The sequence below is a fragment of the Chenopodium album genome, chromosome 11 (assembly GCF_948465745.1).
Source record: "Chenopodium album chromosome 11, dcCheAlbu1.1, whole genome shotgun sequence".
Classification (NCBI taxonomy): Eukaryota; Viridiplantae; Streptophyta; class Magnoliopsida; order Caryophyllales; family Amaranthaceae; genus Chenopodium; species Chenopodium album.
This window is the reverse complement of record NC_137844.1, coordinates 13,592,839-13,616,515: the sequence shown is the minus strand read 5'-3', so window position 1 is coordinate 13,616,515 and position 23,677 is coordinate 13,592,839. Positions and strand designations below refer to the sequence as shown.

General features: G+C 33.4%; 1 protein-coding gene and 1 long non-coding RNA gene across 4 annotated transcripts; one reads left to right on the top strand and one right to left on the bottom strand.

The window, feature by feature from the left end:
* The first annotated feature begins 4,410 nt into the window (after window positions 1-4,410).
* On the top strand, window positions 4,411-16,864 carry LOC145567410 (cell division cycle protein 27 homolog B-like). 2 transcript variants are annotated; one of them, XM_081626680.1, is made up of 16 exons: window positions 4,411-4,687; window positions 4,888-4,999; window positions 5,922-5,994; window positions 6,200-6,309; window positions 6,565-6,611; window positions 7,609-7,706; window positions 8,324-8,628; window positions 10,203-10,349; window positions 11,124-11,340; window positions 12,091-12,314; window positions 12,767-12,832; window positions 13,693-13,812; window positions 14,059-14,135; window positions 15,416-15,755; window positions 15,844-16,125; window positions 16,422-16,864. In XM_081626680.1, exons 2-16 carry the CDS (start codon window positions 4,895-4,897, stop codon window positions 16,470-16,472), a joined length of 2,262 nt encoding a protein of 753 aa, XP_081482806.1. In that variant the 5' UTR covers window positions 4,411-4,687; window positions 4,888-4,894; the 3' UTR covers window positions 16,473-16,864. The 2 variants fall into 2 exon arrangements, with proteins under 2 accessions (XP_081482806.1, XP_081482807.1); XM_081626681.1 differs by having other exon boundaries at window positions 4,885-4,999.
* A 1,509-nt stretch (window positions 16,865-18,373) lies between these two features.
* LOC145567422 (uncharacterized) lies at window positions 18,374-23,076 on the bottom strand. Of its 2 annotated transcripts, none has more exons than XR_014095622.1 (5): window positions 22,663-23,076; window positions 20,350-20,493; window positions 19,977-20,131; window positions 18,733-18,781; window positions 18,374-18,627 (listed from the first exon to the last, which is right to left on the bottom strand). It is a non-coding gene; the product is annotated as an uncharacterized LOC145567422 (long non-coding RNA). The 2 variants fall into 2 exon arrangements; XR_014095623.1 differs by lacking the exon at window positions 22,663-23,076 and adding an exon at window positions 22,332-22,652 and having other exon boundaries at window positions 20,350-22,262.
* Between the last annotated feature and the right edge of the window lie 601 nt (window positions 23,077-23,677).

Here is a 23,677-nt window from a genome sequence, read left to right as displayed (position 1 = left end):
CAGGGAGGGGAGGAGAGGAGAGGAGAGAGAGAGAGAGTGTGTGAGGGACTGATGAGAGAGAAAGAGGTGAAACCCTAAAAAGCCAATTATTGGGCTCCTCTCATCAGATGGGCCAAGTTTGGGCATTTACGTGTAACATAGTATTCGTAACGGGAAAAATAGTGTCCGTTACGAATGCTTATTTATTCGTAACGGGCAATAATTTGTCCGTTACGAATATTTATTTATTCGTAACGGGCATTAAGTTGTCCGTTACAAATACATACGTATTCGTAACGGACACTATTTTGCCCGTTACGAATAAATAAGTATTCGTAACGGACACTGTTTTGCCCGTTACGAATAAATAAGTATTCGTAACGGACACTGTTTTGCCCGTTACGAATATCTTAATTGTAACGGGCAAAGCTTTGCCCGTTACAAATAGCCTGTTACGAATGAGATTTTTTCCACTAGTGATCGAATGGCATTGCTGTTTTTTCTTCTGTTACATTGTTTGATTCTGCATCTCCAATTGAGCTAATCACATCATTTATCACTTCATTAAGATCAATGTTCAAACGAGGGGACAAGTTTTCGCTTCCCATTTCACTACCACAATGTCAAACACGCTACTGTATTTTCTTTCAAAAAAAAAACAAAACTGTATTTAATCTCAGATTCTACAAAATAAAAAAAGATACTATAAAATTATATTTATATTTAATATTGACAAAATGATCCTACGTATAAAAAACAGATCCTATAAAACTATTGACAACAAATAAACCTCGATTCCATTTAACAATTGCTTCCATTACAATGCAACCTAGGAACACTCCTTCAATTAAATAACATTTAACATGAAACATTTATAAAATACATACACAAAACCAAAGCAACATACAAAGCAATCTATTAATCTAAACGATTTTCCCTTTCAAATCAATCATTACAAAATTTCTAATTTTTACCCAAAATCAATTTCTTGTAAATCAAACGATGAAAACCCTAAATTATCAAAAACATCAAATTAGGAAATTTAAACGAAATTATTCAACAACAAACAAGATTACCTACGAATAGTTGTAACTAATTGACGAAATTGATATCCACACTTGAATAAATTCTTCACAATTCGTTCCCTCATTCAAATTGGATGTGATTTTCGCCAAGGAATTTTGGGGGAAAAGATGAAATTTTGGGGGAGAAGATGGGGGGAAATTTTGATATTTAATTGAGAAATTAATGGTATATTATCCATTAATTGAAGCATTAATTGTTGTCGTCCACTGAAAATTTTGCCGCTCACCTTCCTCACAATGGTGCCTAGCCTGAAAAGTTTGTCGCTCATCTTTCCCTCTTCTTTTTTTTTTCCTTTCCCTCTTCTTTTTTTAGTTTCCTTAAATTCAATGCTGAGTTGCGATTACTGATTGGTGGTGTACAATATGTCTTTGTACACTTAGTGTACCCCTAGCTTTTTACAAGCATTTAAAATACCTCATAAAATGGTAATAGTTTGAAAAAACATGACAAAATCACGCGTCGATCGGTATAATTAATGTTTATTTTTATTAAATATTTCCACTTTTAGTTATCTTCTTTAACGCCCCCGGGACGTTCGTTAGCTTTTGCCTTACAAATTAATGAAGTACAAAACTACAAACTAGCAACCTGACACCCCAGCCACACACTAGTTGGAATTGAAAATGTGCTTATTGTTCTAGCTTATAGTGATTTCCAGCAACTTAAGTGATTTAACTACAACTTTGAAACTTGAGCACACTTAGCAACCTAAGTGCAACTTTAATTTTGGCATTAAAATTCAATGACCTCAACTTACCTTTACTCTTAAAAATGAACCATTACCCTTGTAAATTATATTAAGAGCATGAAAGGCAGCTGTTTTTTGTTATTGCACTGTATGAAGTTTGATCAATTCACCATCCGACAATTGAGCCTCCATTTCTTGTTTCGTTTCTAAGTGCATTACTCTTGTAAAAAAAATGAAGTATCTTAGTACGAATATCTAATAGAGTGGAGTCGTCATAAACTCATACGAAATACTCCCTTCGTCCCAGAATAAAAGAGACGTTGACTTTTTTTCACTTTTCATCTATTGAATTTAACTTAAATTTTTTACTAACATTATAAATATATGTTGTCACAAAATATGTTGCTAGATAGGTAGTATTAATTTAATTTTTCATAATTTAATTTTTATTATAGTTTTCATTAATATTAAATTATATAAAAACAAGGATTTTTTTTTTACTTTTACCACAAAAAAAAAAATCAAAAAATTATTTTTTACCACCAAAACTTCTAAAACTTTTATTTTACTACAAAAAAAAAATTCTAAATTTTTTTTTACCGCCTACTGTCAAGAAAACTGTTAATTCTTACAGTCTAAGTTTTTTTATGATTTTCGTGCGCAAAACATGTTCTTCATAGATTTAGGGGGCATTTTGTTAGGTCGGAATTGACAAAAGATGATCGAAAATGCCTCGTTTTACATGTTTCACGCAAATCGTGGTATTTTTAAACACGTAAAACGAGGAATGTTCTATCATTTTTTGTCAATTCGGACCTCAAATTGGACCCATTGGACCAATATGCCCTCCAAAACCCCTAAAACCCATGTGTTTGGCATAAAAATCGAAGAATTTAAAAAAAATCCGTTAGGTTTTTTACGGCAAGTGGTAAAAAATAATATTTAATTTTTTATTTGGTGATAAAATAAAAGTTTTATAGTCTTCAAAAAAAAAAAAAGTTTTAGAAGTTTTGGTGGTAAAAAAATAGTTGTTTTGATTTTTTTTTTTTCTTTTTGTGGTAAAAGTCAAAAATCCTAAAAACAATGTCAAATTAGTGCATCAACATGTGAGCAAATGTTGATTATGTTAGTTACTCTAAGAGAGATAGAGGTGTAAATGAAACGAGCCGAGCCGAGTATTACCTTGTTCATGTTCATTTAGTACACTATATGTTCACGAACAGTTCGTGGTTCGTGAACAACTCGTTTATTTAATGAGTCTTTCATGAACGAAGTTAATAATAATCGAGCTTCTCCAATAAATGAGCATTGTACTTATGATATTTGAAAATTTCAAAATAAGCAAAACAATTGAATCTTAATTATAAATTTAATAATTAAATTAACAATTGTAAATAAATCAATAATTCATGAATATAAATAAATGAGTAGTTCATGAACATAAATAAACGAGTTGTTCATGAACTTATCTGAACGAGCATATCTATGTTCGTGTTTAAGCTCATTTATCAAACGAGTTTCAAAATTTGTTCAAGCTCGGCTCATTTATTAAATAAATGTACATGAACGAGCTTCAACCGAGCCCGAACACGGTAGTTTATTGATCGGCTTGGTTCATTTACACCCCTAAAGAGAGAGTGGAATACCATTATTTATCGTCTAAGTGAGACAAGTCTTACCATTTTTTTTTTCAATTCAATCAACTGTACTCATAAAGATTAAGGAGTAACAATCATATTGTAGATACGATCGTGCCCCAATTGATCTTTTAGATCAACGAGTTTCGTTTTTCAAGTGGTTGAATGGTGAATTTTAGCAATAATATTAATTTTCTTTTATTTTGTACTTTCAAGTTGTCAAATGTTGTTAATTTGCAAGTTGCTCCTTTCTCCTTCTTCATTCGATCTCTTCCCTCGATCCCTCACTGACACCACCATTTCCTCCATTATTTCCGAGTTCCGACAACACTGACATCTTCCTTTGCTTCATCTTTACTGACATGTTTACCATCATTTTCGCCAAATTAAAATTAAAATCCTAATTAAAAAAGGAGAACAAAATGTATAGTTAATTAGCCCCAAAGAGTAAGGGTGTCGTTCTCCTCTATTGAAGCTGTCTTGAATTTCAATTCTCCATTGAAGTTTACGAAATCTCCATTGAACCTCTTCAAATTGTCTATTCTCCATTAACATCGTGAAGCTTTTGTTAGCTTCTCTTACTGTTTAATCTACAAAATTACCAATACTTAAATACATAAATACTAATTGGTTGTTGGTGTAGTGCTGATTGAGACTGCACTTGGTAGAGAGAACCACGTGTTCAATCTCTCGCAACAACAATTGGGAGGGGACTAAAAGTCTGCTCAGTCCCTAAAAAGAAAGTATCCTTCAGCTTTAATAATGCTGATCTGCCGGGTCTACCCTTCTGGTGTCTCGATGATACAAAGACGTATTCCAATCACATCTTGACTAATTTAACAAAGGCGTCACAGACTGAACCTTACCACCCACAAGTGATCTCCAAATTCAAAAGGTAAATCGGTGGATCATTATGATAAACCTATAGTAGTATTTTATCTGGCAGATCCCCTAGACTTGCAAACTTGTTACGGGGTACTGATAATAAAATTTTAAAAAACGAGCAATAACAAACAGGATTATAATTCAAAATTCAAATCAACACCTTTCTCTTCTCTCTCTCACCAACACAAAAGCTCCACCATGTCTGCAACCCTCAAACCCTAAGCTAAGCTCCTTCCAGTTTTCTCTCTCCTCCCATATTCATTCCCAAATTCACCACCCTTTTCTTCGCCGCCTCTTTCTCTCTCCTCCATTGTTCACCTTCTTATCCCTCTCATTACTGCGAATTCCTCGCTTCTTTCGCAACATCAAATTTTTAGGAATTTTGACAAGGGGTTTTGTTAATTTTTGTGTGGTATGATTCAATTTTTCTGGGGTTATTTTGGAATTTCTTTTAATGTTTGCAATTTATGTCCTTTTAGAATTTCTGGGTTCTTGTTTATTTTGCTTTTAAGTTCTTGGGGGCTGTTTGTTGATTTTTGTTTGAATTTATAGTGAAATTGGATTTAAAGAAAAAAAAAAATCTGAATTTTTTCTTTTTCCTTTGTTGAGCAGAGGAGCTATGGAAGCTATACTTGTTGATTCTGTTCAGAATAGTTTGCGGCATTTTATGTATTCTAATGCCATTTTCATTTGTGAACGTCTTTGTGCTGAGTTCCCTACTGAGGTATGTCATTCATAATTCCCTTTTGGTCTTCTTATGATGTGATTTTCGGCAAATCTCGTAAAATATAGATGATTTTATATCTGGGAGTGGCAGGGTGTTGGGGGAAGGGTGAGATTAGCTGAGATGATGTCGTGGAGAGGGGACGATTTCACTAGAAACTTGTACTCATTACTTAATTTGGTTGGTGATTTTGAGTTTTATGTTCTTTACACCTTTGTTGGATGTGGAATGCTTTGAACTTAGGGGTCTGCCCTTGCTATGTCAATGTTTGGCGTTTAGGAGACAGCTAAAAAATAAAAAATAAAAGATTAGGACACTGTGAGAAGTAACTTGGATGAGAATTGGACTTGAAAATTGACATGATAAAAATACTTTGATAAATTGAATCAGATATTGGTCCGGGTCTGAACAATGTGTTAGGCAATGCAATTAGTGAACATTTCATATAATGTTTCATTTTGGGGGAAAAATAACATGAAGGTGTTGTACACTCTCACACAATTGATTTTAGTTTGGGTCTATGGGGTTGGAATAGAGAGTGGTGGTTGAGAGAAGCTTGGATGGAAAACATTAGAAAGCTAGCCGAAGTTTGAGGATTATGAGGTATTCAAATCTGTTCTTTTTAGTCCAATTGAGGTGTTGGTGGCCTCCTTTTTAATGAAATTCTCCTTGCTGTTTGATGAAATTATACCAATGCTAGTGTTGTCTCTGTTTGCACTTTAATATGCGGGCATAGTTGATGGGTGGATTTTCTCTCATCTGTGTGTGCTGCTTGAGCAATTTAGTACTCAGTGTCTCAGTCTGTCAAAACTAGAATAGATCATGTCATCTATTATCTCTTAAGAAATTGCTACTAGTTGCTGCAAGTGTTATCCTTATATGTTTCTATCGTATCTTGATATTTTCTCACCCTTGGATGTAGGTGAACTGGCAATTGTTGGCTAATTGTTACTTGCGAAATAATCAAGCTTATGCGGCATATAATATATTGAAAGGTCCGTATAAACTTTTTTGATTATGACTAAACCTAGAAGTGGTGGAAAGTTTTATATACTCTCTACTAATCTACTATTGAGTTGAGTATTGATTATGCTTTATGCAGTTCTACATTGCCTTCTTTAAGATGTTTTCAGTTATCTTGTTACTACTTTCTATGATAACTCTTCTAATCTTGTGATTTTTTTGTTTGTTTATGTGAAGGAAAACGAATGGCCCAATCCCGCTACTTGTTTGCCTTCTCATGCTTTCATATGGATCTTTTAAATGAAGCAGAAAAGGCATTGTCCCCTGCTAATGATTCGGGTCTAGAGGTAATTATTGCTTTAGTGCTCTAGAGTATTAAGAGTTCTTTTTACTTTTTTATTTCATTTTAAGTGTCTACGTTCTGCTTCCAAAGATACTATGTGACTGTAAATCATAAGGCTGTGATTGTTTTGTGATTTTTCTATTTCATACTGCTTTCATTGAATCCCTTGTTTGTCCTGGCACTTTAATCCTGCTTGATTACCTAAACAACACTGCATTTGGAACATTTTGTAATATGATTTCTAATTTTTTTGGTGCAGGTACTGAATGATGCAGCTGGCCATTATCTTCTCGGACTTATCTACAGGTTTTTTTTGTCCTTCCATGTTTTATGCATCTATCTTCAAGGATGTCTCAAGTGCTAAAAATTGGGTGCATCAAAATGTATTTTTGTTGTACCTATATTGTAACACGTGTGGCCTGTATGTGCTGTCTTACACTCAGTGTACTTTTCTTTTCGTGCAGGGCTGTGTAGCTGGGTATACCATGTAATTTGTTGGTCTAATAAATTTTACATTTATAATCTATTGTGATGTCTAAACTCTTTGATTTTGAGCTAAAAAATTAAATTTGTTTCTTTGTGAAAGTTGATGAAACCAACTTTACTACTTGGTGATTGTAAATGAATTCTAGTTTCTGCAAACCTTTTATGAGCCCTTGTAAGGCAGTGCCAATATTTGAGTAGTAATTTTTGTCTTTGCAATTTTTCATTGATGTCTTATCTCAGACTGCTGGAAATGCAAAATGTCAAGAAAATAGCAACAGAAATAAGAAAAGACAAGCTCTTTTTATAACTTTAGATGAGTCCTTGACTTTCCGGTATGACAATGGTTTATGCTTGATAGACATTGTGTTGATTGTGTTAAGGAGAAAGGCAGTGTGCTATACGCATCCGATAGTGACATGGAAATGTAATTTATGGTTTTAGTATCTTTAGGGGTATTTATCATTTTGGGACTAAGGCTTTGTTGTTGTAGTATCTTTGGGGTATTTATCATTAGGTTGTATTTGGATTCATGGCATTCTATCTTGATATTATGTGATGCATTCTGGTGTACTGTTTGGCAACACTTTATATCCTGGGAAATCAATTAGTAATCTGTGTTTTGTATTTGATCAAGGCCTCAAATTCTAAGTAGTGAATACTGGGAAAAGATAGTAGAAATATCAGGGATAATTTCGTTTTCATTGTAAGCTACTGATTTCTGAGTATTTTGTAATTTTATAAATGTTTGCAACCTGTCACTGTTAATTTAAAGCATCCTTGGTTGTAGTATCTGATAGCTTGAAATGTTCATTCTCAGGTATACTGACCGAAGAAAGAGTGCTGTTCATCACTTTAAACAGGCGTTGTCCATTGATCCATTGTTTTGGGCTGCTTATGAGGAACTTTGTATATTGGGTACATCTATTGTTCTTACACATACTTTCCTGTTTCCGCTATTTAGAAATAAAGTAAATTAAATCGGAGGAAGTAGTGAATGTGAATAGTGAATATGAACAGTAAACAAAGCCAAAAAGTCAATATGTGTACTCTCCAAGTATTTAATATTCATAATTTTTACCGATATATGCCACTCAAGATATATAATATTGTGTAATTCTTAATGATAAATAAAACTATTAATCTTTTGGTTTGATTTGATCTGAAATTTTCTGGTCTGAGCGTCTGACTGATTTTGAGAAGAATAAGTGATAAGATTCTGAAATAAGTTGAAGAGAACAAGTTCTTAGTTGTCTGTATGATTTTATTCATTAGCTTTAGTGGAGATTTGTGCTACTGTGTTATATTGAAGTTTTAGTTGCTGTTGTAGGATATGTTTGGAGTAATATTTTTGAATTTGTATATTATTGTAAAGTAGTTAAGAGATGCATTAGTGAAGGTAAGATGCTTGCTTGTTGGTAGTTGTGTAAGCATAGTAAATGTAGTTTGACATGCGCCGATGCGCGTGGGGTGTGCAGTGATAAATATTAACAGTATTATTCCTCTTGAATGAAAGTGACTGTTGTTATTCTCAGGCTCTGCTGAAGAAGCATCTGCTGTGTTTGGTGATACAGCTGCTCATACAATACAGAAACAGCTGCAGCATGCTTTCACTTCTCAGAGTTTTGTTATTTCCACTGAGGACCAAAATCAAGTTTCTGCTAAGAGCTGTGGAGATGCTAGTCCTAGGCAGCTGAAAACTATCCATGGTAACAGCGCAAAGGATGCTTCTGGAAGTTATCAAGGAGCAAATGTATCTTCAGTTGCTGTCACTCAATCCCTGAATTGTGTATCTTCAAGCTTGTCATTTTACAATACTCCTTCTCCAATGGCCTCTCAGGTAAGGTATGGTCGTCTCATTCTTTTCCCTTTTAGGCTGGATGTTTATTTTTCGGTGAGACTGAGTGAGTTGAAGATTCATGCAATCTTGTTCTTATTGGGAAACTCTACGAATGAAGTGCTCATTAAGTTGTAAAGGATCAGTTTGCTATAAAACTTGCTTTCCACTTTTCGTTTATCACTTTGCTTAAAATACAACATATATCACTTTGGATAAATACTTGAATTTTATCAAAATAAGAATTGCAATTGTGGTTTTGAGAAGCAATAAGCCAACAAGCCTCAGCAAGTCAACCTCCCCTAAATTTCCTATCTTCTTTACACTGCTGGGCACCTTCTCAAAAGCACTAGGGAAAGGCATACATCAATAAATTATTTACATAGAATAATCCCCCCCCCCCTTTTTTTTTTTTTTGTGCCTCTAAATGCCTCATATGTCTCAAGCTGTCCTCCTCATTACTAGCAGCCATATTTTTAAGATCAAGCTGTAAAATATATGAACCTTTACTACCTGTATTAAGAGTTGTGAACAAGATTTTTCTCTAATAGTTCCTGATAACTGCCTCACAAGTTACTGTACATCTTAATGAATACTTCTATATTACAGTGGATAGTATTCCATCTATCTGCATCTACAACTAATGTGCTGCTCAATTTTTGTATTTCTATTTTTTTTTTTATTCACTGTGAATTTTAAATGTCTTCCTGTCTCCTCTCATTTATAAAATGTAGATCATTGATTTACTCCTTTGTATTCCATATTTTCTTCTAATTTTGTTCGAATGATCATTATTCATTAATTGAAGTGGTTTAGTTTATGATTAATTTATAATATTCTGAGTAGCTTGTGTAGAGTGGGGACTTGTTTAGTATTTCTTTCTGAATACACTTTATGTAAAACTTTTTACATTGAGAACATGATTTGTACAAGGTTTTGAGACAAAACTTTTTCACCAGAAATAAAGAGAAGGGAATCAGGCTATTTTTGTTTTGAAGTTTTCCTCGTTTAGTTTCTGTGATACAGTGGCACTTGTTGCTTTACTGAGTTGTAGGAAATCAATTATTATTTAGTTTCTGAAGTACTCTTTGTAGAATCCTCCTTAGTGATTCTTGGGACTGAGGGTCCACATCCTCCCTCATATTTTATGAGTAGTATCAATATTGTCAACTTCCTTCTGTCAGTAGTTTGAGGGTCCACATCCTCCCACATATTTTATGAGTAGTATCAAATTATAAATATTGTCAACTTCCTTCTTTCAGTAGTTAGAAAAAATTGAAAAATTTCACCAGAAAAGAGTGATCTAAAAGCTATATAATGATTGCATAAGTCCTTGCATTGCTCTTGAAATTCTGATATAGGTATGATAGTTAAAAGCAAGTTCTTTCTGGTGGAGCACAAGTTGATTTCAGTAAATATAATTTAGCATCCATTGTTTATTTTTGTTGTTGTTGTGTGAACTTTCTTTTTTCTTTTTAGGTGGGTTGGATGTTTCTAAATCATTCTTTGTGTTTTTGAGAAAAATTCTGTTTATATTAGTTCTTCTATGGCCTTTTAACCTTTTCCTTCTATTGCAGATGTCTGGTGTTGCTCCTCCACCGGTTTGTCGGCATGTACAGCAAACTACTGCCCCAGCTAGCAGTGAAAGCTCACCAAGGTCAACTGTAGGCACGACTCTTCAAGCCCCTCGAAGGAAGGTTTTGGATGAAGGGAAATTGAGAAAGGTAATTGACCCAACCCTCTGAAAGGGGCATTTGGTTTGACATATGGTATCAGGTTTAGGTTTTTGTTTCAAACCATGGGTTTAGATTGGATGAAATGATTGATACCCAGAAACCCATACATAGTGTAAAAAAAAAGTTTCATGAACAGGACACGAACAGAGTAGAAGGTAGTACATGGCTTGTTTAGATATAGATACACTGCATACACAAGAAGCATAAGCTTATCATTTTTGCTGAAGTACTATGACATGCTGCTGAACTGAAAAATAGAGTTCGTGATTTCTTTGCTCTTTAAAAATTGAAATTTTGAAGAAAAGAATATTTGAACATTATTAAAGCACGTACTGTTTTTTGGATGATCTTTCTTATTAATGGTATTAAGATTTTTGCTCTTTTTCTGAAAGATGGTTTTCGTTTTATACCTTTTTTATATTCCTTTTAACATCTTTCTCATGTCAGCTGTACTGATTCTGTTGTATTTGATGTTAGATGCTCTGATTATGTGAAACTTAGAAATGAGATACACAGCTTGAAGCTCCTATGATTTTTGTTTAGGAGTTATGATTGTGATCCCTTCTATTCGTTCTTATTTCTATAAAAATTATCTATTTAGCTGTTAGTTTGCTCTTTGTCTGACATAGGTAAAGTTTTATGGTTTAAAAGAGCTCTGAGGAAGTCTTATCCAGGATAGAGGATCTAAAGCTACCTACTGATAATTCTTTTAGTGCTTTGCTGTAGTATCTTGGTAACATCCTTTTTATTTCTGTTCTTCAGATATCCGGCAGATTATTCTCTGATTCTATTACCAGAAGAAATACACGACTTTCAGGGGATGCAGGAGGAAGCACCAATACAACGACAACTTCATCAACTGGGAATGGAACCACTCATTCCTCTAAAAATGCTGGTAATTCTAGGTTGGGCAATGTAGGATTACGCTCAGTGACACTTCGCAAAGGGCAGGCAGGGCCAAATGAAAGTTTTGAAGAAGGTGATAAACTTTGGAGTTATAGTATCTGAACTTGATTGTTATAGAATTTGTCTGAATACCTTTTGTGTCTCCAACCCCAAGTGACTGTCTTATATTGATTTCGTTAATGTGCTATTGACTTAACATGGCACCTTTAAATTACCATTGTGTGATTGTGCATGTTCTACTTTCCTTTATGCAAAAGCAATAAACTTGTGTGAAGACTGAAGTTTGACTCATTTCACAAATTGTATCTTGGATTACATGGAATCCCTTAGGGATGTGCTGTAAATTGGCTGTGTTTTGCCCATTAATCCTTTAGTAGACTCTCCCTTGTGTTGATTATTGATTAGAAAATTTAATTTGGTGGTCAGCTATGTCTTCCAAAAATAATCATCAAATAGAATTCAGGTCAATTTACATCTTTCATTACCTGCTTTTTTTAATTTAATTTTATTTATTTTTATATTTTAATCATGGAATCTCAGTGCTAATCTATCGACTGTATTATCTATCAATGATGCTAGTAGGTAGTAGCAATAGCAATTCAGCTTCAGTGCTAAATTTGTGCACATAATTGCCTTTTCTGTTTTATTTTAAAAAAAAAACTAACTAATTTTGATGTTTTTTGCATGCTATTCTGTTAATAGTTCGAAAATTTATTCTTTTTTGATAGAGTGTTTTTGTTTACATAGATCTCTCTTTTACATGATTATCTTTGGTTAAAATTAGATCATTGCTAGATTTGCTTACAATTAAGGTCTCCTTCAGGAAATCGCCATGAAGCCTTTAGTGATTCGCGATTTAATACACAAGCAAGTATTAGTACATCTTCCTTTTCTGATGCTGGGTCTACAGAGCAGGATGGTGGTTCAACGAATATATGTAGGAATACCCCTGATGATTCTGAAGTCCATAACGGGGCTCTTGAAATCTTAGGCTTATGGAGACTCTTGGGGGATGGCTTTAGACTATCCTGCATGTACAAGTGCCAGGTAATAATTTCTGTCTGCTTAAGCAACTGAACTGTGCTGCTGTAGATGCCTGCTTGAGGATATCAATTTTGTTATATACTTCCTCTTTTTTTATTCTTTATTTTTATTTTTTTTATTACACCATTTCCTTTTTGGGAAGTTGCATATTAATTGCACTATTTCCTCATTTGGTATGTTTGATTCACTTTTTTGTTTGTGTTCACACATAAAATACCCTACCTACCTTTGTTCGCATGTGATAACAAGAATAACAACCATAATCACCCTACGTCTTCTCTCTTTATTTGTTTGTATCACATGGGCTCATTTGACATTCCCCGTCTTTTACTCTTTTTCTTAAATCTTGTGCCCATACCAAACAGTGTGATTTAAAGAAATGGAGGAAGTATATAACTTTGCTGCCTGTTAATGCTGTAATAGCCAATTAATATTTTTCCCTCCTGATTTTGTAGGATGCATTGGAGATCTATAAGAAACTCCCGTATAAACATTACAGTACTGGCTGGGTTCTTTCCCAGGTAATTGCCACTGTAGAGCATTTTGCTGCTGATGTAAGAAAGTCTCAATAGGAGTAAAACTGGAGCTTGTAGTTTCAATGGTGTCTTTTTTAGGAGAGATGATAATTAGAACATAACATCTAATGTAGACAGTAATGTTTTTATGTCTTTTGTTTCCTCTGATGAAAAGTAATGTCCAATTCTATCATTGAAAAGATTGTGTAATTGAAATATGCATTGAATGTGCCTGTTGTTTTGTCATCAATGTTGCATGAGTTGCTGTGACTGTTGTATTACAACATATTAATATGTAGGACTGGGTGTACTACAACACATTTTATGGTCTTGATCAGATATAATTGAGAATTAATTGTGGATAACAACTACAGTTCTGAATTTTTGGGCCGTGCTTTCTTAGGATCATCCTTTCTTGGTCTGTTTTGGCTGTTTCAGACCACCTGCTTTGTATCTGGTATTGTTAGATGAACAAGATGAGATTGTTTGTGTAGATATAAATTATGAGTCTAGTTTCAATTCATAATTATTAGGCGTTGCCTTTTTGTTATTTATGTGCTTCACATAACCACTTGTGCGTATAAAAATTTCTATGCAGGAGATATTTAAATTTAGCACTAACATTAGGACTTTTTACAAATTGATCAATCTTATTACTTTATTTGTGTCAATAGTGTTTAGGCTATTTAGTGGAGTGAAATCAGGCCAGAACTTGGGTGGTAGAGGGGCTTGATAATTAATTACTTCCAGAATTGTAGCTTAAAAGTTCTATTATCCTTGAGATAATGGGCTTAAATAATTCTGTTATGAGCTATCTAGCATTTGTAGAAAGCGTTGCTGTCTATACTGATTGGTTGTTTATGCAGGTCGGGAGAGCATATTTTGAATTAGTGGATTATCTGGAAGCTGATCGCGCCTTCAGTCTCGCTCGACGCCAATGTCCTTGCAGCTTAGATGGGATGGATGTCTACTCAACTGTTCTCTATGTGAGTTATTTATTTATTTATTTATGATCTTGTGGCTATTACTTGAACTCCTAAACCAAAAATATGTTTTCTATACGAGCTTCATATAATGACACTGCAAGGGTACCATCTTTTGTGTCCGCAATTTCTCATTGCACTGTATCTCTTTATATCCCTCGGTATATGAAGAGGGGTTGGGTTGTTTATATTTTGGATGTGACGTGGAATTGGATTTTTTTTTTTTTTTTTTTTTTTTTGTTGTTGCAGCATCTAAAGGAAGATATGAAACTAAGTTACCTGGCTCAGGAGCTGCTGTCAATTGACCGTTTGGCTCCTCAAACATGGTACTTTCTGATGGATCCTTAAACATGTTTGTCATATAAGTTTGAGCAGCGGTTGTTTAGTTTCTCTTGTACTGTCTCCGTTTTCATTTGATTTTAAAATTTACTATTTGCACAAATTTTCTTAAAATTTGTGAGTTTGTTGATCAGTGTATGAAAAGGTGGTTAAAGTAAGATAGTGAAGGTAAAAAAGTGGGTGGGTATAAAGGTGGATATATAGTAAAAGTGAGTGAAATTATGAAAATATTGTAGGGTTATTAAAGGTAATGTAATAAAAAAGGTTTGCCAAAAATAGAATAATTTGAATATTGAAATAATGTTTTAGAAACAAACCAATATTAAAAGTGTTGATGTCATTTAGAAATGGAGGTAGTATATGCTAAGTTAGATTGTCTTAAAGCTGGTTTAACTTGTGAAGTCTTAACATTTAATAAAAATTAAGCTTGTCAAAATTTTTGGTTCCAACATGTCCATATACCTATCATCTACTTTCTTGAGGTGAAGTAAATAGCTACTTCTTCATGTTCTGGTTTGTGGGTTCATGTGCCTTGTGCTTTAGATGGTCCTGTTTTGGTGTCTGATATGAAGTCATCTTTGAAAATTAAAATTCATCAATATTACCAAAGCGTTGATGAAATGTTTTGTTCTCTAAAATTAATTGAATAATGATTGGAGTAACTGATCCAAAATGATGTGTGGGGCGTGGCAGACTCACATCTCTGGCATTTACTCAGAATTTAATGCATCAGTCCACCACTCAACAACCTTGTATCTTTAGGTTAACAGCATCCATAGCTGTGTTGAACAAAGAATGGGGAGGGGGGGAAGTTTGTAAGGGACATTCGTAAAAAGACTGAATTTAATTCTTGAGCAGCTGGTTTATATACAAGAAAACAAGATACTGTATTCTAAATCGTTTTCAGTGTTTATTTGTTAAGCTTATGCTGTTTTTCAGATCTGCACCCCACAACCCCTTTTAATGTTTTCTCATCTGGTTTCTGGCCTTTTGCTTTCATGTTACTTAGGAATTAATTTAACGCATTTGACTAAAGCTTTATCATTCAAGTTTATATCCAATATGTTTGGAAAGTTTATCATGTTCTGTGTGGTGTTCTTTTGGTTATTAATTTCAAAACGTAATTAATTCAATGATGGATTGTGACTTCACCTGCTGGCTCTCGCTAGCTTTTGAGTTTGACCTACCACCTATATTTCTCGTTTGGTTCTTCTGTTGTGCAAATCTTCGGGACCTGACACTAATTTTATGTTACTTGGCTGTGCAGGTGTGCCATGGGAAATTGTTACAGCTTGCAAAAAGATCATGATACAGCTTTGAAAAATTTTCAGCGAGCTGTGCAACTTAATTCAAGATTCGCTTATGCTCATACTCTCTGTGGTCATGAGCTTGTTGCTTTGGAGGACTTTGAGAGTGGAATTAAAAGCTTTCAGAATGCTCTCCGTGTTGATTCACGACATTACAATGCATGGTACGGTCTTGGAATGGTCTACCTTCGCCAAGAGAAGTTTGAGTTTGCTGAACATCATTTTCAAGTTGCGTTCAAGATTAATCCGCACTCTTCTGTAATCATGTCATATCTTGGAACAGCCCTGCATGCTCTAAGGGTATGATGCTTATGTTGTGGGTTTTAGTTTCCTGTTTGACAAATTTCTTTTCATTATCCTCATCCAACTGTTTTATGTTGCTGAATAGAGAAATGAGGAAGCGTTGGCAATGATGGAAAAAGCTATTTTAGCTGATAAAAAGAATCCTCTTCCCATGTATCAAAAGGCTATTGTACTGTCTGGTATGGATAACTATGATGAAGCTCTAAGGGTCTTGGAAGAGCTTAAGGAATATGCACCCCATGAATGCAGTATCTATGCATTGATTGGTAAGATCTATAAGCGGAAGAACATGTATGATAAGGCCATGTTGCATTTTGGATTGGCCCTAGACTTGAAGCCATCAGCAACAGATGTTGCCACCATAAAGGTAACTTCTTGCATCTATGGACTTTGATATGGATTGGCCTCTTTCACTCTTTAATGTCCAGTTGGACTCCTAATACGGAAATATCGACAGATTGAAAGTATTAGTTTCTTAATCACACCGTGCTTTATTGTGATTCTTTATTTTATGTGTGTGTGTTTTACTTTTACATGATCGTATTATTTCTCTGATTTATAAAATAAACTGATTTATCTTTGAGATGATTTTTACTTGTTGGAAAGGCTTTCAACCAGTTATGCTGCTCTTTAAAAATTGAAAAGTTTGGTTGTGGTTTCCAGGCTGCCATTGAAAAGTTGCATGTACCAGACGATTTGGATGATATCTTATAGACAAACTTTCTGAAATTATATCGGATACATTACAGCACACTCGGAGCCCTCTGGCCCCTGGAGTGTACGTGGTTAATCCTCCCTCAGATGTACAAGTTCTTGAGGGTTAGCCAGGTTGCTCCCCTTCCGGCCAGGAAATTCTGTAATATACCACAGTTTTGCCGGTGTTCACAAAAGTGTTGTAAATCGGGCGATGGGAACCAGCCATGACTTTCACATCATGCTGGGAAAAGGTGTATATCAGCTGTAGCTCAGTAGTTTGTATAACCTTGATAATTGTTATTTATTTGTTCACTAGTGCACTTTTTTTTTTTAGACTTTTGGTGAAGAAATCCACTTGTGTACTATTATACCGTTTCAAAATAATAGAAACACACTTTTATTGTTTCAGATGTCCTAAAATCCTCTTAGACTAGTGAAAACGGACATTGATCCGTTCTTGGTTCAAGCTATTCGTTGTGATTATGCTGAGGTCTCTTGCGCTCTCTATCTCTTTGTTTTGAAAAATTTATTTATGTTTTGAAATCAAACAAAATATTTCCTCAGTTCCAAATTAGTTGACATGTTTCTTTAATTGTGTAATCGTATTTGTGTTTGTCATTGCTTTAACTATATACTGTTAAAATACCGCAACTCTTTTTACATACAAGTACTACAAGTATATTAATCACATAAGTTAGGCTCAATTCCCTTCACCTTAATAAAATATAATATTATCCACTATTTATTTACAATAGTCTTATATACTTTGTATAATATTTTAATATAAAGAATCGGAACTTTTTGATGAAGAATTTCCATTATTATATTTTAATAAATTATGCCTCTATTCCTTTAAACTCCGTACTTTCGTAGTAGTCTTATATACTTGGTAGAATATTTTAATAAAGAATTGAAATTTTTTGATGATGAATTTCCATTGATACATATAAGAAAAGGCATACTCGTGTGATATTAGCCTATTTGGTCTATCCTCATTTCCTCAACACTATACATTCTTAGTAAGATTTGAGTCTAAAACCTTGAGATATAAGGTAAGAGTTTTAATTAGTGAATCAAATCTTGTTATATACGAAGTATTCTTTTTTTCGATTTTATTTATTGCAAGTTGCAAAGACTTGATAAAACGAAAAATTAATTGAAATAATTTTACCATCAATCTGTATAAATTTATGCAACATACAACTTTAACACACTTTAATAATATATTAGATTAGATAATACACAAATTAATTGAAATAAATTTTCCATTGATGAGAAGAAATTGTTAAATTTTTACGAGTTAAGATCATAGTCGGGGTCCAACTTTTTGGAAAATATTGTATTTGGGGCCTAACTTTTTTCTACTTAGTGTTTGGGGGTCTATAATAGTTTTTCCGATAAGATTTAATTAATTGTGTGTAAAAAAGTTAGACCCTTAGTTAAAAAACTTGGACCCTTCTACTTAGCCAATTAAAAAAAAAAATCTTTCTTTTCTTTCTTTTTTTAAAAAATATAACAACCAATTAGAAAAATTGAAAAACTTGGACCCTTCTAGTATTTTTTTAGTTACTAGGGTTGCCACGTGCGCGCGAAGCAATATAGTGTTGCTGGTGAGAGAGGCCGAAAGTGTGACTTTATTTTGCTAGTATGTATGCTTTTTAATGGACATAGATGTCGATAAATATGATTGCGTCGATAAATAGAATTGCATACATGGAACAAAAATGTGTAATTATATAAGGAATTGGGTTTATGGCTTTATTTAGACTATGTTATGGGGTGTTACATTGTTTAAATCCCATATTAGTTTGTTTGTAACGATTTTTACCCACAATAACACAAGTTAATAGCACTATAGACAATAGCGAATTAACAAGTGATTAACCAACAAAAGGAAAATTAAGCTCAAAATAAGGAATGTTCCTAATCAATATCGTACGACACACGTATTCTAAAACATTAAAGCTACTTGATAAAGAACATTTATCTAAATTTCAAATATTTAGACAAAATTGTAAAATCAATTAAAAATAAGGAAATTTAAATAAGGCAGTACAGATTTGCTAAAATTGTAAAAATTGATAAACAAGAAGTGTTGTGCTACACGTTTGACAGCACTTGCGTCCACTGCATCAATTCTTGCAAATAATTCAGCGAAGGGTGCTCTACTCCTCTTCATCAATTAGTTGACCAAAGATTAGTTAAAAAAAAAGGCCAAACAATCTATTTCAATAACAGGAAAATTAAAAGTAAAAAAAAATTAGATAATATATCATACTTAGCATAGCCGCCTCTTCTAGTATCATCACTTGCTTTTCTTCTCATATCTACAACCTCAAAAATAAACAATAAAGATTAGCAAAAAGTAGTAGTAAAAAAATAAAAAAGGAGCAAAAAATGCAATGAAATATGAAAAGAGAACATGTTCAAGCAAATAAATTAATCTGATAACCCAACATGCTAATCCCCAAACTGAACTCATGAGTTTCTAATTAATAAGCAAATCAATTTGAACAACCTGAAACAATCAAAATGATGTGTTAAGACCATGAATCAAACTTGGGATTGTTCATGTGTTTGCTTTTATCCGTTATCAGGGGTAATACTTGGATGGTATAAAGAATATTTTCTCCCAAATTGTATTCTCAAGTATAACTTTCAGTTAACTCTATACCGGGGCAGCGATACCTAAATGACTCATACGACAAATTAATACACGTAGCCATCTCAGACAAACCAATACAAAGATGCATATGGTCATAAAGAATGTTTATAGGGCTTATAAAAAATTTATGAATCAAAATTCAAAGAAACTAAGCTTCATGGAATTCATACATGCAAGAGATCAAAGTCATCAAACTAATGAATTGTTTTTGGTTCTCAATTACACTAACCCAAGCTACAGTTAGTAGTCAGCTGCAGTCTTAACGATATCCCGTGGGATATGTAATTCCATCTTACAATTACTATTTTTTTTAAAAAAACTTGTATCAGGTTAATTCATATAAATGACAAATTACTGTGTGTAGAATTCTTAAGATGATGTAAATTGATTGGGTAAAAGCTATAAAAACAGATCAAAGACTAAACATAATCCCACAATAGAGAAAACATACTTGTTGGAGATTTTGTCAAGTCTGACATATATATAGCCATGAGTAGTCTTGAAAGAGTTTCTAGATTTTCTATTCCACCAGCCAAACAAAAACTAATCCAAATTAACTCCAGCAACATGTACACTCTTTCTATAAATCACGAAACTTACTCTCTATAATCCATGAATCTTACAGCTATTTCTTGCGAACCCCAAGATTCCCTTTCCCAAATGACATTGAACAACACAAGCTCAAGTGCTCAACCAACCAAAATAATAGCAAATTTCAACATTCAAATTCTAATCAAATCAAAACTAATACAATCTTCCTAGATTCATAGGTAATATGTGAATTGTGGGTAGTCAAAAGCAGTTTTCATGTCAAAATTCCCTATCATCAAATCTTAGTCGTGCAAATAATTACATACCAAGTGCCTCTGCAACACTTATACGCGCCTTAGGATTTCTCTCTAACATTTTAGCAAATAAGTCTTTGGCACCAGCAGAAATTGAAGGCCATGGATGTGTGACTCAAGCCAAGCTTCCCGTTCTTGATCTGATGAAAAAATCCCAGCTTCAGTCTCTGAAACAGTCGCAAACACTATGAGTCAAAACCATAGAAATGAGATGGGTAGATTACAGAATACAGATAAATGAATTGAAGAAAATATCCCCTCACAAACTCACGATGCATATTTATAAAATCCTTATAACATCTCTATAGGCTGCTATAACAATCTTATAATGTTCCCTAAGTAGCATGAAACACGTTGAATTCTGTTTTAGGAAGTATATGCTTACCAGCCCAAAAGGGAGGAACTCCACTTAGAAGAATGTGTAAAATGACCCCAACACTCCATACATCTATCTCTTTCCCATAGTTGCGCTCCAAAACCTCTGGTGCTAGATAATATGCACTTCTGACAAGTTCCTTGTATACTTTCCCTGCATTTTTCTACTCAATCAATCGAACCCCCAATAAAAATTAGCAATTGACAGGTAACAAAAAAAATAAAAATCATTGACCGATCATTTCAGAATACCCAAATCGTTGAAGCCATAAAATTGGCAACGAAAAAAGACCTAAAAATCATACTCAGAACCAGAAATTTCACTTCAAATTCAAATCAAAATATTCAAAGCTGTAGATATTCAAACATATACTCTGTTCAATAACTAAACAAAAAGCATTAAGCAGTCATTCAGCCATTGTTAGCTCGAATCTCATTTATTCTTCCATACCTCAGCATATAAAGCAGCAAAATCAGAGCATAAATTCAAACATTCTATCAAAAGAATATAGTATTTCAGAAAAAATAACAAATACAAATTGAAATAAAACTTTTAGGTCAAAATCAATTCAAAAAGATCTCCGCAAAATTAAACCTCTAAACCCTAAAAAAAGGCACAAAATTGAAAAAATTGAAGAAAACTAAAAACACACAAACTTGAGTAGCTTAGTAAGCATTCATAGTATCTTCAGTAGCAGTTTTCTTTTCATCACCAGATTTAAACTCAGCCATATAACGATGATAATCTCCCTTTATCTTCAAGTAGAAGACTCTAGATTCACTAACAGAAGCAGTAGGAGTGAGATGAGAATCAAGAAGCTTCATAATACAAGTACAGATATCAGAAAGCTCATATTCAACTTTTCCACCCTAATCGCTAACAAGAGCGATATGTTCAAAAATCAAAATGCAAACAATAACAATATACCTATTTTAATGGAAGTAACATGAATACCACAAGCTTTAAGGAGCAACACGAAACTCAGAGACCACAAGCTTTAAGGAACACCAGCCAGAGACAATCAAAAGGATTGGCAGTAGTCCAAGACTTATCATCCATATAACAGGAGTAACCTCAGAGATGCAGAAATCAGAGGTAACTCTGCAATGGTACTTTTTTTTTTTTTGAAACAACTCTGCAATGGTACTTTGAACAGTTCAGCTATGCAAATCAGTTTATCAAAAAAGGTATAAACTTAATTTACTTCCCTCTTTACGTTCACAAGTAAACTCCACGCTTGCAATGTAATAGTACAATTCTACTTAATAATTCGATAATATGATTAAAAAGAAAGATGACTAGCTACAAAGATTCAATTAGATAGTCCAATCATAAGTTAAAAAGTCCCTTTACCATAATTAAGCAAATTAAAGAATAAAGTACAGGCATCACATTAAAATTGTTGTTCAGCATGGTGCATTATCATAGAGCTTTTAATTTAACAACGCAGCAACTCACCCCACGAAAAACATTTGTAAACCCAAAATAATGCCAATTCATAACAAAATTGTGTAGACACTAAAACAAAAGCAAGGGTAAGAAAATGAAATTAAAAAACAATAAGGCTGAAAATTATATGGAATTTGAGAAGAATATAAGAGGAGAAGAAAGTTCACAGTCGTTTTATACCTGAAACTGAAGTCGAGTGATTAAATATATAAGCTTGGTATTGCCTTAGACTGCTAGATTGTTTAATCAAAATCTATGCCCATTCTTCCGCCTCATCAATTAGTTTGATTACCCTAAAATGCGACCCGCTGAGCATCTCGCCCTTGTTCAAAAATCTCCTAAATTCTTAACCCCCCAAACCCTTTTTAGGATCTAAATTCGCTGGACATTTTAGAGCATCCCACAAATTTAAGAGCAAATTAGAAATGAATGAACATAAAATGATTTTAAAAATTCAACCCTTTCTGCCTTACCTTCAAACTAATTTATTAGAAATGAATGAACATAAAATGATTTTAAAAATTCAAACCTTTCTGCCTTACCTTCAAACTAATTTATTAGAGAAGAAGGAAAACAACACAAGATTGAAGAATGATATACAAATCATGGTGCCGTTTGTTAACGACACGGTACTCCGACGCAAGTAAACGGAAGCGGCTCTGCTTTTTGTGGGATGATTGGGCAGAAGCAGAGAACAACATCAAAAAATTGATGTTCTAAAACTGATCAAATCAAACAGTTCAATTCCTAGATTCGAATTTGACCCAAATTTGTAATATCCCAAAACCCTAATCCCAAATTTTAACAAACAAAATCAAATTGCAACAAATTAAGAAGAACATCAAAAAATTAAGAAAGAGAAAGAAAAGTTACAAATTCTCGGACGACGCTCTTGTAAACCAAAGCAGGATACCAATGAGATTTTCTCTAGCAGAAGCCTTTGTTGCTTCCATTAATCTTGGTTCTTCGGACTTGAATTTTTGGATTGGAATTGCAATTGGACATGTGAAGTTGCTTTATTGGAACCAGAAGGTGAAGATTCAATTGTTGGCAACGCATGCCTTATCTGACGGGTAAGTCAGCATCATCCATCAGAGAAGAAATGAAAACAGAAAAAAAAGGCAAAGCGGCTAATTCCAATGTAAAAAGCAAGGTTGCATGAATCATCAAACAAAGAAAGGGAAGGGCAGAACTGCAGAAGTTAACTGATACAATCGAGGTGCAGGAGTTGAGGAGCTCTGAGGAAGTTTACCACACTCTTGCCACGTCAGCAAGCTCACACATGCAATTGGCACATGTTGCTAGTGTTCATAAGGGAACAAGGTGAAACATTTTAAGGGTTGAGGTGTTGAGGATAGTGATATCATTTCCTATATGATACTTTTTATTATTGATAATAATTTAATTTAGTTTTTTTTTTTTTTTTTTTTTTTTTTTTTTTTTTTTTTTTTTTTTTTTAAAACTGAACTGAACTGAGCTGAAATGAATATTTTATGAGAGAAGGAAATTAGGAGGTGAATTGCACTAAACTGAATTGAATTGAAATGATTGGAGTTGAACTGAATTAAATTGAACTGAAATTAAGCTGAAGTGAATAGTCTCTTATTGTGAATTTTTTTTTGGAGATTTTATCGCACCCTTATTTTAGAGAATTCTGATACAGCAAAAAATTAAACATTATTTGTAAATAATTATGATATTAATTTTTTTTTATGAAAAATATTTATTTTCATAAATTACTAAGTCTTACGAAGTATTACTAAATTATTTTATTGTTTGAAATAAATCAGATAATTTTTGTTACCCATAAAAAAAAATAAAAAGTGTTTTTGTCAAATTAAAAAAAAAAACATTTTTTTAAAAGCGAGTAAATTACTCATAGTAATTT

What these genes read in the sequence shown, in the direction of transcription:
- LOC145567410 (XM_081626680.1), top strand. Translation starts at nt 4,895, where the DNA reads ATGGAAGCTATACTTGTTGATTCTGTTCAGAATAGTTTGCGGCATTTT. An exon ending in CAGCCCTGCATGCTCTAAGG is followed by an intron (nt 15,756 to 15,843) that starts GTATGATGCTTA and finishes GTTGCTGAATAG; the next exon opens with AGAAATGAGGAAGCGTTGGC. An exon ending in CAGATGTTGCCACCATAAAG is followed by an intron (nt 16,126 to 16,421) that starts GTAACTTCTTGC and finishes TGTGGTTTCCAG; the next exon opens with GCTGCCATTGAAAAGTTGCA.